General features: G+C 45.2%; 1 protein-coding gene across 1 annotated transcript in view; it reads right to left on the reverse strand.

Moving 5' to 3' along the window:
* TTC39C (tetratricopeptide repeat domain 39C) overlaps window positions 1–15,175 on the reverse strand; it is a 92,446-nt gene that overhangs the window by 38,233 nt on the left and 39,038 nt on the right. The window contains exons 2-4 of the mRNA XM_084780446.1: window positions 8,662–8,710; window positions 6,228–6,356; window positions 3,073–3,187 (exon numbers count right to left, since the gene is read on the reverse strand). Of these exons, the coding sequence (XP_084636572.1) occupies window positions 3,073–3,187; window positions 6,228–6,356; window positions 8,662–8,710 (293 nt within the window). The remainder of the gene's footprint in view (window positions 1–3,072; window positions 3,188–6,227; window positions 6,357–8,661; window positions 8,711–15,175) is intronic.

The following is a 15,175-nucleotide window of genomic DNA, read 5'->3' on the forward strand; positions in this document are numbered from 1 at the left end:
GGATGTCTCCCTGGGCAGGAAGGAAAGCAATATAATGGAGGGACAACCAGCTGGGCACTCGTTATGCCAAGAAGACAGCAACCCGTGGGCACGGTTAACTTCAGACACAGACAGAACTAGGAAATAGCCCAGGTGAGCAAGTTTCTGACATAACTTCTTACTACAAAATGTATACGCTCACCAAAGGAAGAGGAAAAAAGGCCCTTGGATTATAGTCACAAAGATGTACGGTACGGTTGTCCTGGAACGTGGACAGAGATGATAGGGTGATTCGTGCTAAAGTTGTTCAAGTGAGGCAGACAAAGGGCTCCTTCAGAGATTTAGACCTACCCCACTCACAGCTCTGGGACTGTGTGCCCACTGCACAGAGGGACGAGGCATCAACGACAAAAGCTATGAAAAGAGAAGTTTGTGGTTTTGTTTTTTTTTTCTATATGGGTATCCACCTAGAATGTTCCCTGAGATGTCAGGCATGATGGATGGAGCATACCCATAAACCAATGAATTGCAGGCCAACCTAGGCTATAGAGTGAGACCCAGCTCAGAAAAGCAAAACAGACCCAAAGCAGACCCAAATCCCAATAATAAAGTAAAGGAATTATTTGTGTGGAGCTCACTGTTGGTTGTGTTTGTTCATTGTTTGGAGCAAACGCTGAGCTGTTCATAAAACAAACGGCCACGGTCCCAGGCTGTTGGGCCTGTTAAGAATTTCCCTTCGGATTCAGTATTACATTTAATAAATCAGAAAAACCAAGAATGCTATCAAATGTCTGTGATAAGCAGGATTAAACAATCCATCAGTGTCAGACTAGGAGGAGAAAGGGAAGAAAAGACCAGAAAGGTAGCCTGTGAGGAATAGGTAATTTATGGATGGAGTAATGACAGCGCTGTGGTAAAGCGCCTGCTTAGCACAGGCGCCCATGAGCGTGAGGCCACGGGCACAAGCCCAGCACCACACACACAGGATTCAGGAGTTAAAGATGAAATAGTTTCCACTCCACTAATAATCAAAAACAAACAAACAAACAAAAAAGCACACACAGTAAAGAAAGCACAACTGCCCAGAAAGAATTGATTAAGTGCATCATGGCCCATCTGCACAGTAAACAAATGTGATGTCTTGTAATTGCAATCTGAAACCCAGTCGTAGGAATACTGTCAAAACTGCCATCTACGAGGGAGAGGTGAGGCAAAGCACTGCAGATTCAATTTCATTAAAAAATATTTTGAGAAAGATAAAGACTAAAAGGATCTTTCTTCCAAGCAGAAACACCAGAGTTGATGACTTGGCTTTTTTGCTCTTTAAGCAGTAATCTTCTCAATATTTCCATAATGATGCTTGGCCATTTTCCAACTGGAATAATCTAGAACAATTGTCTGATGAGTCTGCCTGCAGGAGGAAACCACACCTGTGTTTGCTCACCTAACACAGTGCTCACACTCTCAGGAGCTCACTGCACCTGTTTGATCCTTCTCTTTTAATGACTAATTTCTGTTCTTTATTGGGGCAGGATCTCAGGGCTGGAGAGAAGGCTCTGTGGCTAATCGTGAGTATTGTTCTTCCAAAGATGTCAGCTCTGTACCCATGTCAGGCAGCTCAAACATCTCTAACTCCAGCTGTGAGGGACATGATGCCTCCTCCAAGGGTACCTTCACTCAACGTGTACATAACCACATCCAGGCACACTGAAATAAAAATAAAATAAAATTGGGTGGGAGGAGCAGGGGTGATAGAGAGAGGGTTGCTCTTTTGCTGTCTAGGCTCGTCCTGAACTCCTGGGCTCCTGCATTTACCAAGTAGCTGGGATTTATGTGCCAGCACCTCTGGTTACCCTTCATTCTTTGGAGACATTTTCTTTATACCTTTTTTTTTTAAGACAGGTTCTCTTTATGTAGCTCTAACTGTGCTGGAACCAGTCCAGACTGGCCTGGAACTCACAGAGCGCTGCCTGCTGCTGCCTCCTAAGTGTTAGAACTAAAGGCCTGAGCCACCACACCTGGCAAGAGACATTTTTCTTAATGGCTAAAATGAATTCCTCACAAGAATTCCTGGGCATCAGAAAAAAAGAGCATAAAAAAATGACAAGAGGGCAAGAACTCTTGTGTCACTGGTTCGGTCTGCTGCCCCTAGACACCAGTCATGTCCCAGTTCTGAGGTGACAGGGATGGCGGAATGGGGTGTTGGTGGGGCACCTCATCTTTACTGACTTACAGGAGCCTCACACTGTGGTCTCCAGCGTGGTGTTAGAGTTGTCCTGTTAGGAAGGTGCTGAGAGAGGGATGAGAAAGAGTTACAGAGCAGAAGAATCAGAGCAAACGGCAAAATGGAAATCAAGAAAAGGGAGAAAACAGTGTCCAGTTGTCTAGAAAGGAAAGTATAAATTATATTTTCACTCAACTGAAATGGGTTTCTGAGTATGAATTTGAATCGCTTTCCTCTTAGTGCTCTCTTTTACTACTTTCCATGTAAATCCTGTCCATCCAAGTGGCAGGCTTCTGCTGTCGGGATCCACGAGACAGCAGCAGACCAGGAAGGCAGTCCCACAGCAAGCAACGCCAGTACGTCTGAACTCATGCTATGCAGCAAGAGCCCGGAGAACAAGTTCGCTGGGCAAACAAGTGACAACACAGCTCACGTCCCTCGTCAGGCTCGCCCGCCGTGACAGCAGGCTCCCAAGCACAGCGAGCAATTGTCTCTGGTACACCCAACACAGAAGGAGCTCAAACAATTTCCTGACAAGCTGAAATTTAAACCAGTTTTGATTTCATTTTAAAGAATACCACATAAAATGTGATGACCAAGGCACTATTGTATGTCCCCTACATATGAAAGACATCGGCGATTTCTCTAAGAAAGACAAAGTTATCTTGAGACCAAAGACTAAACGACTCTGCTTGCTGGGCAGGCATGGTTTCAACTTCCTAAGTAACAAATCAGTAACACCCCACCCAAAAGTGCTGCCATGTGCTTGTTTTCAAAGTCTGAGTTTAAAAACAAAAAAAGGAGAAGAAAATAAGTGTTACTGATTGTGCCACGGACTAGTGAATCTCACTAAAAACGCTTTTGCTTACCTGACAGTTCTTGCTTCACAAATGAAAGCACAGCCAGGTAAACCTGGCAGTCGGCAACAATGATTTGCCTCTGAAGTCGATCAACCATCGATGGGGTGGACTTTCGAGCATCCACCTGTGTTGGGGAGAGAACACGTATGTCATAAATCACACCAACCAACATGGAGCCTCCAAACATCTGCACCCGCAGCTCGGCGGGTACAAAAGGGCCCCCCACAGGAAGCGTGGAGGCTTGGGGGTTCCGCCTTCCCCATCCCTGCGATTTACTAACCTAGAGAACACTGTGATTCCATACCTACTGTGAATGATGAAAATGGAATTTATGAGAAACAGGAAAAAAGAAAAAAAACTCATAAGGGATTCATCCTTTTAAAGACAATGTAAATTTTGATTTGATGTAAAATGAAAGATACTCGTGTACAATAATTCCACACAGCAAATCCTGAAAGGCCATCATCTGTCTTCAGGGAACACTAATATTCGGGTACATCTTTTACTGTGTATGACTGAGAAGCAGGGAGGAGAAAATGGTTATTCAGTCACATCCATTAATCGGAACACACTGAAATCAAAAGTTGCCTCTGACTACATCAGAAATCACACCTGAAGCTTAACAGATGTAAGTAAAACAAGGAAAAGGTCAAATTATATTTTTAATGAGGGTCTTTGTCATGAGGATGTGTCTAAATGGGATGAACACGTCGCCTGATACAGACTGCCACCTTGGCACAAAGTGCCCTGGACAAACTATTTAAAGCAACTGTACACTGTTTCACAGTGCTGTAGAAAATGACATGTTTCTACCATGTGTGTCAACAGTGCACGTGGCGAACAGGACAGAATGACTGTTTCCCCTCATCTGACTGAACTTTAGCACATCTACCTGGTCAGTCCCAACAGTCACCGGTATAGAGAACTGCCAGCATGTTTTCTCCCGTCCGTCCAGCAATAGCGTCTACCACGCAGGCTTGCCAGAGGGCCGAGGAGCCTGTGCACAGGAAGTTGCTTCATATACTGCAAGGCCCATCACGGATGTTAGCAATGCCCTGGTAGGAATGACTGCAGAGAAGCCAGGCACCTCATGAGACAACAGAGACTTTATTACTGTGGAAAACAGTCAGTACAGCACTGTAGCTATCCAACTACGAGAACCTCCAGCAGACAGTTCAGGGGAGCCCAGAGCCTCAGGCAGGACAGTACTGCAGGCAGGGGGATGACACGGAGGAAGAATCAAGGAATGAATAAAAAAATGATTCTCTAGGTGGCTAAGCATGTACACGCACACACATGATGAACTGAGTTCTAGACGGAGAACCCACGTAAAAGGCGGGTGTGCAGGTACCTTCTGTAATCAAGAGCCACTGCTGTCACTAATGTCCACCTGACCAGTCAGGACTCACCTGAAGAAGCAAGAGACTACAGCATTTGACAAGTCACATAGGTGACACATGAAACCCAGACAGTGTCATCAGCACTGGGGGAGGAGGCTGCCTTTCAGTAGCTTCACTCAATTCGTACTGAAAGGTGAAAGCAAATTCTAAACACGTAGATTGTGATCTTTTGTGTCTTTGTGCCCATGTATGTACACACGTGTGTGGAGGTCAGAGGACAATGTCAGACGTGGCTCCTTCTCAGATACTGTCCATCTTCTTTTGTTTTAAATTTAAATTTCCATTTATTTGTGTGATTGTGCATATGCACGTGTGTATGCATGTATATACACTGTAGCATGCATGTAGGGGCCAGAGAAAAGCTTGCAGTGGTCAGCTTTCTCCTTTCTAGCCTGTGGGCCCTGGTTGAGTGAATTCAGGTTGTCAGATTTGGCAGCAAGTGCCTTTCCGCAGAGGGGTGTCTCACCATCACGACGCCTTGCTTTTTTGAGGCTGGTTAAGCTAGGCTGACCGACCTGTGCCTCCCCAGTGCTGGGCTCACAAGCACATGCCATCACACCTGGCTTTTTAATGTGGGTTATGGGGATCAAACTGAAGTCCTCACGTATACACAGCGAGCAGTTACAGGTGAGCTCTCTCCCCAGTCTGGATTATGACCAAAGCCAGCAACTTGTGGAGAAGCTTATATCCGCAGCTGGCTTTCCAGATGCATGCTACTATCCCTGCGGGTTTAACCACACACAGGAAACCCTCACCCCAAAAGCCTCCACCAGACAGCCGTGCTACTTCATTTCTGTTCCATTTTCGATTCCAGGTTGCAGTTCATCATGGAGGGGGAACCAAGGAAGGGACTTACAGCAGACAGCTGCATCATATACCATCAAGAGCAGAGAGAAACAATGTCCACGCTGCTTGCTTGCTTTCACCTAGCCTTCTCCCATTTCGTACAGCCCAGCACTCCTGCTTAGGGCATAGTGCCACCCACAATGGGCTCTGCCTTCTCACGTACATTAACAATCAAGACAATCCCCCCCAGACATGCCCTAGGCCAACCCGATCTGGACAATTCCTCAACTGAGGGTCTCTTCTCCAGCGATCCTAAGTGGTAGCAGCAAGTTGATATTTAAAACAAACCATCTCACAGACTCTAAGAAGAGGCAAGGAATGGTTCCGGTGACTGAAGGGGCCTCCACTATGCTAAGAGACACAGTACTTCACTAGAAGCCAGGACAGATAATTAGTGTCCATTTTTGGTCATAACCTAGTCAAGGAGTAATGTTCTACAGATAGCCTAGGTTCCAACCCCAAGTCAAGGAGTGATGCTCTACAGATAATCTAGGTTCCAGACCCAAGTCAAGGAGTGATTCTCTACAGATAGCCTAGGTTCCAACCCCAAGTCAAGGAGTGATGCTCTACAGATAGCCTAGGTTCCAGACCCAAGTCAAGGAGTGATGCTTTACAGATAGCCTAGGTTCCAGACCCAAGTCAAGTAGTGAAGCTCTACAGATAGCCTAGGTTCCAACCCCAAGTCAAGGAGTGATGCTCTACAGATAATCTAGGTTCCAACCCCAAGTCAAGGAGTGATGCTCTACAGATAGCCTAGGTTCCAGACCCAAGTCAAGGAGTGATGCTCTACAGATAGCCTAGGTTCGAGACCCAAGTCAAGTAGTGAAGCTCTACAGATAATCTAGGTTCCAAACCCAAGTCAAGGGGTGACGCTCTACAGATAGGACACGGCCCACAAGCTAGGGCTAAGCCACTTACGTTCTTCTTAATCTTATTCTTAATTGTTTCAATCACTCCGGCCTCTTCACTTTCACACAGTTTCTCCGTGGTTTTCAAGTCATCACACGCCAACTGCATTTTCTCTTCCTCGAATGTCATCATGGCATTCTTCCAGGAAACAGAGAAAGGACTAATGAGTCAGTAGGCACAGGGACCTCAGGCGTTGTCACTGTGAAATGACAAACTAGAAAAATCGCCTCAATTATTCTCAAGTAAAAAGGTTCACACTGTAACAGCATGCTCTAGTCATTAAAGAAACTACAATCTTGGTAGAAAATAAGACTTTGTATCTTGATTACGCCAGCGTGAAAATCTATGACAGTGGATGTCCTTGTAGTTGTGTTTTATACTCTTTTTAGAAGACTAAACATAATTGGAATTCTCTATCATTTGTGATTGACCTCTTCGCCTCAGTTTTTATAACAGTGTCACATTCAAGAGTTCATTCTACCCACTGACGGATCCCTGGCTTCAAATGTCGAACCGAAAATGCTAGTAAAAGAACAGTTAGCAGACGCCATTCAGAACTCAGCCATTCCAGGGGCAGGAATTCCTGTAGGTGGCTTTACCTGCAAAGAATTCACTTTGCATTATCTACAGTCACTCCTCAGTGTCTAATGAGCACTTGTGACATATACCTAGTACAATGGAGTTTTTGTTGGCTTGATTTTTTTAATGTGGTCTCAGGTAGATCTGCTGGCCTTCAAGTCAATCGCTATACCAGTAAGAATGACCTAGGACTTCTGATTCTCCTGCCTCCAACTTGTACCAAGACACCTGGGGGGAAAAACTGAGGTCTCTGAGCTGCACAGGCAACAAGGGCAGGACACCTAGTCCTTTGGAGGCCCTGGCGGATCTGCTAGTGTCTCTGGTGTCCTGATGTCTCTATCTTTACAGTCTCCATTGGGTGGGGCTGATGTCGTAGGCCTTTGGTACAACTCTAACTGACTTCTCCAATCAGGCCAAACCAGACATCCATCACCTTCGCTGTGGCCACGTTCTCCGTCCAACTCTTCTTTCAGGCTCAGCCTTGCTGTTCTCTCACTCTTCACACTACTCAGCAAGACCCTCTGTCTCTGTCTCCAGGGCCTTCCTCACAGTACTTGGGTACTGTGGTGACTAAACTCAACTGTCACCTTGACGAGTTCTAAAACCATGAGGGAGACAGGCCTCTGGGGGGGTCGTGGGGTATTATCTTGATGAGGTTAATTGGCATGGGAGACCTGCCCACTGTGGGTGGCACCATTCCCTGGGCTGGGATCCTGGACTCTTTAAAAATAAGAGGAAGTGAGCTGAACAAAAGCATTGATCATTCACTGATTGTGACTTGTGGATACAATGTGATCAGCTACCCCAGACTCCTACCTGTCAATCTGCTGCAACCATTACAGTCTGTAAGCTCCCACTGTGACCCACAATGAACCCTTTTTCTCTTTGGTTGCTTTTGACTGGTATTTTTTATCACAGTCACAGGAAAAGTAACTAAAACAGACACTAATGCTACAATGCTCATCTAGAACAATCTTTCCCTACGTGTGTATCTAGCATTCCTGCAAAGAAGAGGCCTTAAAACTTTTGTTCCATTAAGAGAAAAATCAATAGCTTGAGAAAAAACCCAGCTTATTGGATGCTGGCCAAGGACCAGGCAGCTGTCTATAACATGGCCACTGGCTGCTATCTTTCTCATTATGAAATGTAAATTTTCTCTTCTTTTAGTCTTTACTCAGTACATTTTCTCCATTATGCAATTCTATGATCATTTTTAAAAATGGTGTGTATGAAAGTAGTTTATGTGTTAAGTATTTCAGACAAACAAAAGCATCCAGCTCCAATACTGACCAGGACTGAATAAAACTATTGTACCCTATGTCCTCCACTCCCAAAGGGTTGTATTGGAATGCTTTTTTTTCTTTTTTCTTTTTTCAAGACAGGGTTTCTCTGTGTAGCCTTGGCTGTCCTGGACTCGCTTCATAGACCAGGCTGTCCTTGAACTCACAGAGATCCACCTGCCTCTGCCTCTCGAATGCTCAGACTAAAAGTGTGCGCCACCGTGCCTGGCTTGTATTGGGATGCTTTAGCTCAGGCCACTGCACTCATCTTCTAGGCTGCTGTTGCTCAATTTTGGAGCTAAGCTTTCTTATCAAAGACTTTTCCTCTTGTCACAGTAGGGTCTCAATCTTTGAAGAGCTTTTAATTAGATTTCTATCCTAAAAAAAAAAAAGTCATGTTGGGGAAAAACCTGTAAAAATCATATATAAGCATTTTATTTTTAAAATTGGAGAGAATATTTGTCTCACAGACATTGTTAATGGGCAAAACCTTTCGATTTTTTTTTTTACAATCGTGTGTCTACACAGCTGGCAGGCAAATATTTGTTTTCTTTACAGCAATGTCTCTTTGGATAGCAACTTACCAAAAAGCTGACAAAGCTGGCTCCAAAACTCATTAATGGACTATGATTTCTGTTAAAGAAACAAACAAAAATAATTGTATCAGAAGTCTTATTTTAAAAGCGTTTGGCAAAACAGGATATGTCATTACATAAGACCATTCACTGGACAGAAGCAAGGTAAGCAAGCAGATGCGACTGCACCAAGAAGTTGAAGAGGCATCTCTGAGTCTGCAAGGCAAGGGAAGTCTCAGTGCTACATTATAACAGACTGCCTTGGTAATGTTGTAAACGGTGGCTACTAAGGAGCTGCAGTGAATATCAAGATATAAACAGAAAGATGCATGAACATTGCTAGACCACAGCCAAAGGAAGGTAGCGATCTGTTTTTAAGGTGAAGAGCTGAACCCACACTTTACATATGTAAGGGCTGGGCATGGTGGTGCAGGTCTGCAATACCAGCACTTGGGAGGCTGAGGCAGGAGGATTATGAAGTTAAGGCTTACCCAGGCTAGCCATAAGCAGGATCCTGTCTCAAAAACAAACAACAAAACAAAACAGAAAACGCTTTAAAACATAAAGTCGGCTTTCTTTCTAGAACAGATCGAAGGGTGTCACCGCTGGGCCTGAACTCTCAAGCTTACCACCAAGGCTGAGGACCTAAGACCCACTATTCCCCACTGTAACACACAGTCATTAGCCAATCTGGTAGTAAACCCAACAGGACACCAAGCTGATGACAAAGGAGTCAGACAAGAACATAAAATCTTTAATTCAAACTAGAACCTAATACAAAATCCAGATCTCCATAAATTGTGTAAAACAAAGAGGGACTTGCGTGCTATTAAAGAAAAAAATTGTCATTTTTTCACTATGCAAATACATGGTCATTATATTGACAACAACAACAACACCATGTCATGTGACAGATTTAGTCCATCCTCCACTAAAATTTGCATTGCGCCCAACATGAAAATAGGTGTGTGTGTGTGTGTTGTGTGTGTGTGTGTGTGTGTGTGTGTGTGTGTGTGTGTGTGTGTGTGTGTAGGAGAGAGAAAGTGAGCTCTTATGTATACAAATATCCACATCTCTGTTTGAGGAATATCCTAGCAGATGAGTTGTTTGCAGGCAACACCAAGTCTGTTCTTGAGTCAGGCTGCCAGAGGGAGCACCACAGTCAAATCACACACACACATCTTCTTCCTCGCAGTGGGCATATGTGTAAAGTGTGCTGTGGAGCAGACCCTGGGATTCCATTTATTTGGAATGCTTATAACCTGCTGGTACTTTTCCCATCTACTTTGTACCTCTGCTCATTCTAGAGCTGCCTTCAAGTTGCTTGCCCCCACCTCAAAGGACTAACTCAACAGCAGCGGCCAACAGGAAGGTCAGCAGCACACAGCTCACTTGTGAAGAGCAGCAGCTCAGCAGGGGGCCCGTGTCAGGACCACCCTGCCCTCCACACGAATGCTGCTAATTCTCACACGCAGTACAGGCTCCTGGCTCGTGGGTTCCATTAACTGCACCCCGATGGCTTACGCAGCAGGCAGTTGAGGATGGGAGTCAGCAAGGGCATGGGGTCCCTGCTCTCAACACAGCGATGGCCACTCTGGCTGTCCTGTCTCCTGACTCCAGGCCAGCCACTCTACCTTCACGATCTTGGCTAAAATTAGCTTCCTCAAAACCACAGGAATTAATTATTCATGGTACCAAGTCCTGGCCCTATTACTCCGCACACCGTCTTGCCATTTAAATAGAAAAGAAAATATGCTGACACCAGTCCAAGAGAGGCCCTTTCCCTCTGTGAGGTCCTGCCCAGCAACCACGCAGCATGGGTACACCAGGCGCTAACTGCCATCCCGGTCGGCCTGTCTCCACAGCCCTTGTTAGTTGCCCGGATTACATCACCGGGCCCACTTGCCGGGTCCACTCACGTGATCCAACATTAATACACTTCATCTTAGATCATTCTGCCCTGTACACATATCCCCACACAAAACCTGTCTGGGAATTTGAAGATGTCTGCACAGATAAATGGAAAATTACAGAAATCCCAGGGCTGGGGCAGGAGGAAGCAGGGTTCTGTTGAGTTTCAAGACCACTCACATGAGGACCCCACAGTGGAAGGAAAGCCCCAACATTCGTTTGAAAAAACGGGTGTTTAGGATGATAAAACACTTGTCTAGTATTCACGAGGCCCCGAGTTAAACGCCAAGCACCTCACGAGCCAGGCGATGGGGCAAACACCCGCAATCTCTGCACCTGGAAGTGGAGGCAGGAGGATTAGGAGTTCAAGGTCATTCAACGACATGGTGAGTCTGAGGCCAGCCTGGGCTCTGGAAGACTCTGCCTCAAAAATATATAAAAATGTCAAAAAATACACCTTTAAAATACAAATGTGCATCGAGAAGGTCAGGTGGAAGTGGACAGAGGGCAGAGACGAGTGTTCTCATATATACATTGTCCATGGAAGAGACTTTGGAGCCCATGATGCGAATAAGCTGTAAAAGGAACTAAGGAAACCTACAGCGTAAATCCGAGCCCACTCTCATAGCAAGGTCTTAGGTGACATGACCAACAGACCTTAAAGCGTGTTAATCTATTGGTACATTCCTGTTATGGAATGTCCTCAGAAACACACACACCCCTCCCAGGGATGCTACCCACAAGTCTCAAACCACATCTTTGCAAGACAAACAGTCTGTCTGTCTGTCTGTCTGTCTGTCTGTCTGTCTGTCTGTCTGTCTGTCTGTCTGTCTCTCTCTCTCTCTCTCTCTCTCTCTCTCTCTCTCTCTCTCTCTCTCTCCCACACACACACCTCTGTTTAAACAACAGCTGTGACATAGTTTTGTGATATAAGATGAAGTATATTCAAACCATGGCTTTATACTAATAACATTTTCCTTTTTTTTTTATTTTATGCACATGTTTTGACTGCGTGCACTGTGTCTATATGCCACATGCATGCAGTTCCAGAGAAGGCCAGAAGAGGGAGCAGGATATCATGGAACTGGAGTTATGGATGGTTATGAGTCATCATGTGGGTGCTAGGAATTGAACCCAGGTGCTTTGTTTGGTCAAACAGCTGGTGTTCTTACTCACTAAGCCAGTTCAGAATACAAACTGCAGGAGTTTATGGAAAACTCAGTCTATTTTTCAGTCTTAGCAATAGACTTACTTCCTAGTTCTGTCCCCTGCAAAGCCTAGAAGTGATGCTCACTTCCCAGCTGTGTGCCCGCCCAGCAGCCGCGTGAATACTCAGGACCCTCCATAAGCACACTGCAGAACAAACTGTGTCTCCCTCCAGGAAACGCTGGCCCCACATCAGGTACAAGAAGAGCCCGAAGTGCCTTGTCACAGCGCAGAGCAAAGAATTTTAAGGGGGAAAATGCTATGCTCTTAAAGAGGTTCCCACTATCCAAAGAAGAAAATATTTCATTATCCTTGAGGGGAAAATGGATGGAAACAAGTCAGTACAAATCAAGATGACTGAACCTTTTAATTAAAAGAAGAAAGGGGCGCACTGGTTGTCCTGACTAAAGCAACTTAACGGAGAAGGGATTTACTCCAACTACACGTTCAGTTCTGAGGACCTAAGTTCTCTATAGTGGAGAAACGTGGAGGTTAGGGGCAGAGGCAGACACAGAGGAGAAGAGGGCCACATTCTACAACCTTCCAAACAGTGGCGCCAGCTGGAGCATTTGACCACGTGGTGAACATTTCATGTGACAGAGGGCCCTAGGGAGCTAACCCCGTTATTTTGGAAGCTGATGAAATTTAAATATGGCTGGGGGAAAAACGCACTGACACTGCCTATTCTCTGTGAGCCTGGAGGGACCGGCTGATGAGGGGAAGCGAGTTTCTCTAACAAATGAACAGCATACACGGCAGCTAGAGCATCAGCATTCTGGGGGTCCTAACGAGACGCAGGCAGCAGTCACGAAGACAGGAAAAAGAAGAAAGTCAACACCACCCACCATGATGATACAACTGGCAAGAGCCATCCTGCAGGCAATTCCAGGGCTTAGAGAGCCTTAATCCTTCCTCAACAACGAAGAACCATGCAGGCAGAGGATAACAACAGAATTTCTAACATGAGGCATACCAGACACCGGAAACAAAGAAAAACAATTCCAGAACACAGAAAACAACACACAGAGACACATACGCAGACATATAGAGATACTCACATAGCCATACATACACATGGAGAGACATATATATATCTACACGTACATATATACACATACAATTAGAAGGCAAGATTTCAACCTGCCCTTGACAGTAGTGATAAACCATTAATTATCTAAGAAGACATGTGACAGGGACAAAGTCCCTGCACTGAGAACTCAGAACTCCTAGGAGAAACTAAACACTAGCATGTCTGTTTTTCAGCGGTGGCATGCTTACCATTAGGACCAGACAGTTCTTTGTTCTGGGGCTGCCTGCACCTCAAAGTATATCAGGCAGAAGTATAGAGAAAACAAGAGTGTCATAATTGCTGAGGCCATTGCCTACACAAGTTGGAAATGTGCCATGGCGAGGCTACAGTTAGCTTCCTGAGGGTCCATGCTTTGGAATGTGGTCCTCTCTATGAAGATGTTGAGACATGTTCTTTAGGGGGTCACAGGTCACTGGGGTATACCTCACGGGCCCTGGTTGAAGATCCAAAGGGAACTATGGTAGAAGGTTTAGCCTCCTGCAGGCTCTCTTTGCTTCCTGTCTTACTGCCTGATCACGTGTTCCCTCTCTTGGAATCTACCGCAGTCTGATAAGGGCTAGCTGTCTCTTACTGGAACTAAACTGAAGCCAATGTTAGGTGCCTGAACCTCCTAAAACTGTGAGCAAAATAAACCGGTGTGTAAGTCAGAAGACAGTTGAAGCGCAGACAGTTCATTGTGGTTAGAAGAAGCCAGTGCAGCATATAGAAAAATTTCCAAAGTAAAAAGTTAAAACTTAAAATACATACAAATAAAAATGTAGCCCCCAAGGAGAAAAAAGATGGATTCTTGAATCCACTGATAAAGCCTTGTTCCTTATGTTTACCACCATAGTCTGTTTGTTTCTGGAAGTGAGCCACCAGTCATAAAATGGTTCTGAAGTTTTTACTCTACGTGAATCACCAAAGGTAGAAAACCTGTTAAGAATACAATTTGTCATCTGCACCAATGCAGACCAACAGTGGCCCAGTAGTTGCCTGCATGCAACGGTGCTTGTGTGGAGGTCAGAGGGACAGCCTGCTGGGTCAGCTCTCTCCTTCTCCAGTGTGAGGCCCAGGGATTGAACTCACATCGTTGGGTGTGGTGGTTGGCACCGTCATTTGCGGAACTATTGTGCCAGCTTTACACCCAATTCTTTTATATATATATAATTTATTCATATTACATCTCAATTGTCATCCAATCCCTTGTATCCCCCCATTCCTCCCTCCCTATGCTTCCCCCCTCCCCGCCCCCCTATGACTGTGACTGAGGGGGACCTCCTCCCCCTGTATATGCTCATAGGGTATCAAATCTCTTCTTGGTAGCCTGCTATCCTTCACCTGAGTGCCACCAGGCCTCCCCATCCAGGGGACATGGTCAAATATGGGGCACCAGAGTTCATGTGAAAGTCAGTCCCCACTCTCCACTCAGCTGTGGAGAATGTCCTGTCCATTGGCTAGATCTGGGTAGGGGTTCATAGTTTACTGCATGTATTGTCCTTGGCTGGTGCCATAATTTGAACAGGAATCCCGGGCCTAGATCCGCCTGTCATAATGTTATTCTTACAGGTTTCTAGGACCCTCTGGATCCTTCTATTTCCCCATTCTCCCATGCTTCTCCCACCTAGAGTCCCAATAGGATGTCCTCTCCTCTGTCCCACTTTCCTGGTGAGTGAAGACTTTCATGGAACATGCCCCTTGGGCTAGTATGCAGATATAAGTGAGTATATACCATTTGACTCTTTCTGCTTCTGGGTGAACTCACTCATTATCATCAATTCTAGTTCAATCCATTTGTCCACAAATTTCGGGAATTCCTTGTTTTTAATAGCTGAGTAGTTTCTATACTGTAAATGTACCAGAGTTTCTTTATCCATTCTTTGACTGAGGGACACTTAGGCTGTTTCCAGGTTCTGGCTATTACAAATAAGGCTGCTATGAACATGGTTGAGCATATGTCCTTGTTGTGTGCTGGAGCATCTTCTGGGTATATTCCAAGGAGTGGAAGCTGAGTCTTGAGGAAGCCTTATTCTACACCTAATTCTTAAAGGAATGTTTTCCCACGAGATAAGTGAGCATACCAGTCAGGCAGCCCCTGGCTGGCGACAGCTCTTCAAATGTGATTTTCATCCTTCAAAGTAAGCAGCTGGAAAATTTCAAACTCTTCAGTTTTTTTCTCTAAAAATGTTCTAAATTCATATAATGTTAAGTTTTTAGGAGAATTTTGCAAAATGACTTCTCTGTCCTCCAAATGTGCAAGAGCATGGAGCCTCGTTTGACACAGGAGGAACCTAGGCTCAAGAGCATGGAGCCTTATGTGACACAGGAGGAGCCTGG

This window comes from Acomys minous (genome assembly GCF_964271855.1).
Source record: "Acomys minous genome assembly, chromosome: 4".
In the NCBI taxonomy this organism is placed as follows: domain Eukaryota; kingdom Metazoa; phylum Chordata; class Mammalia; order Rodentia; family Muridae; genus Acomys; species Acomys minous.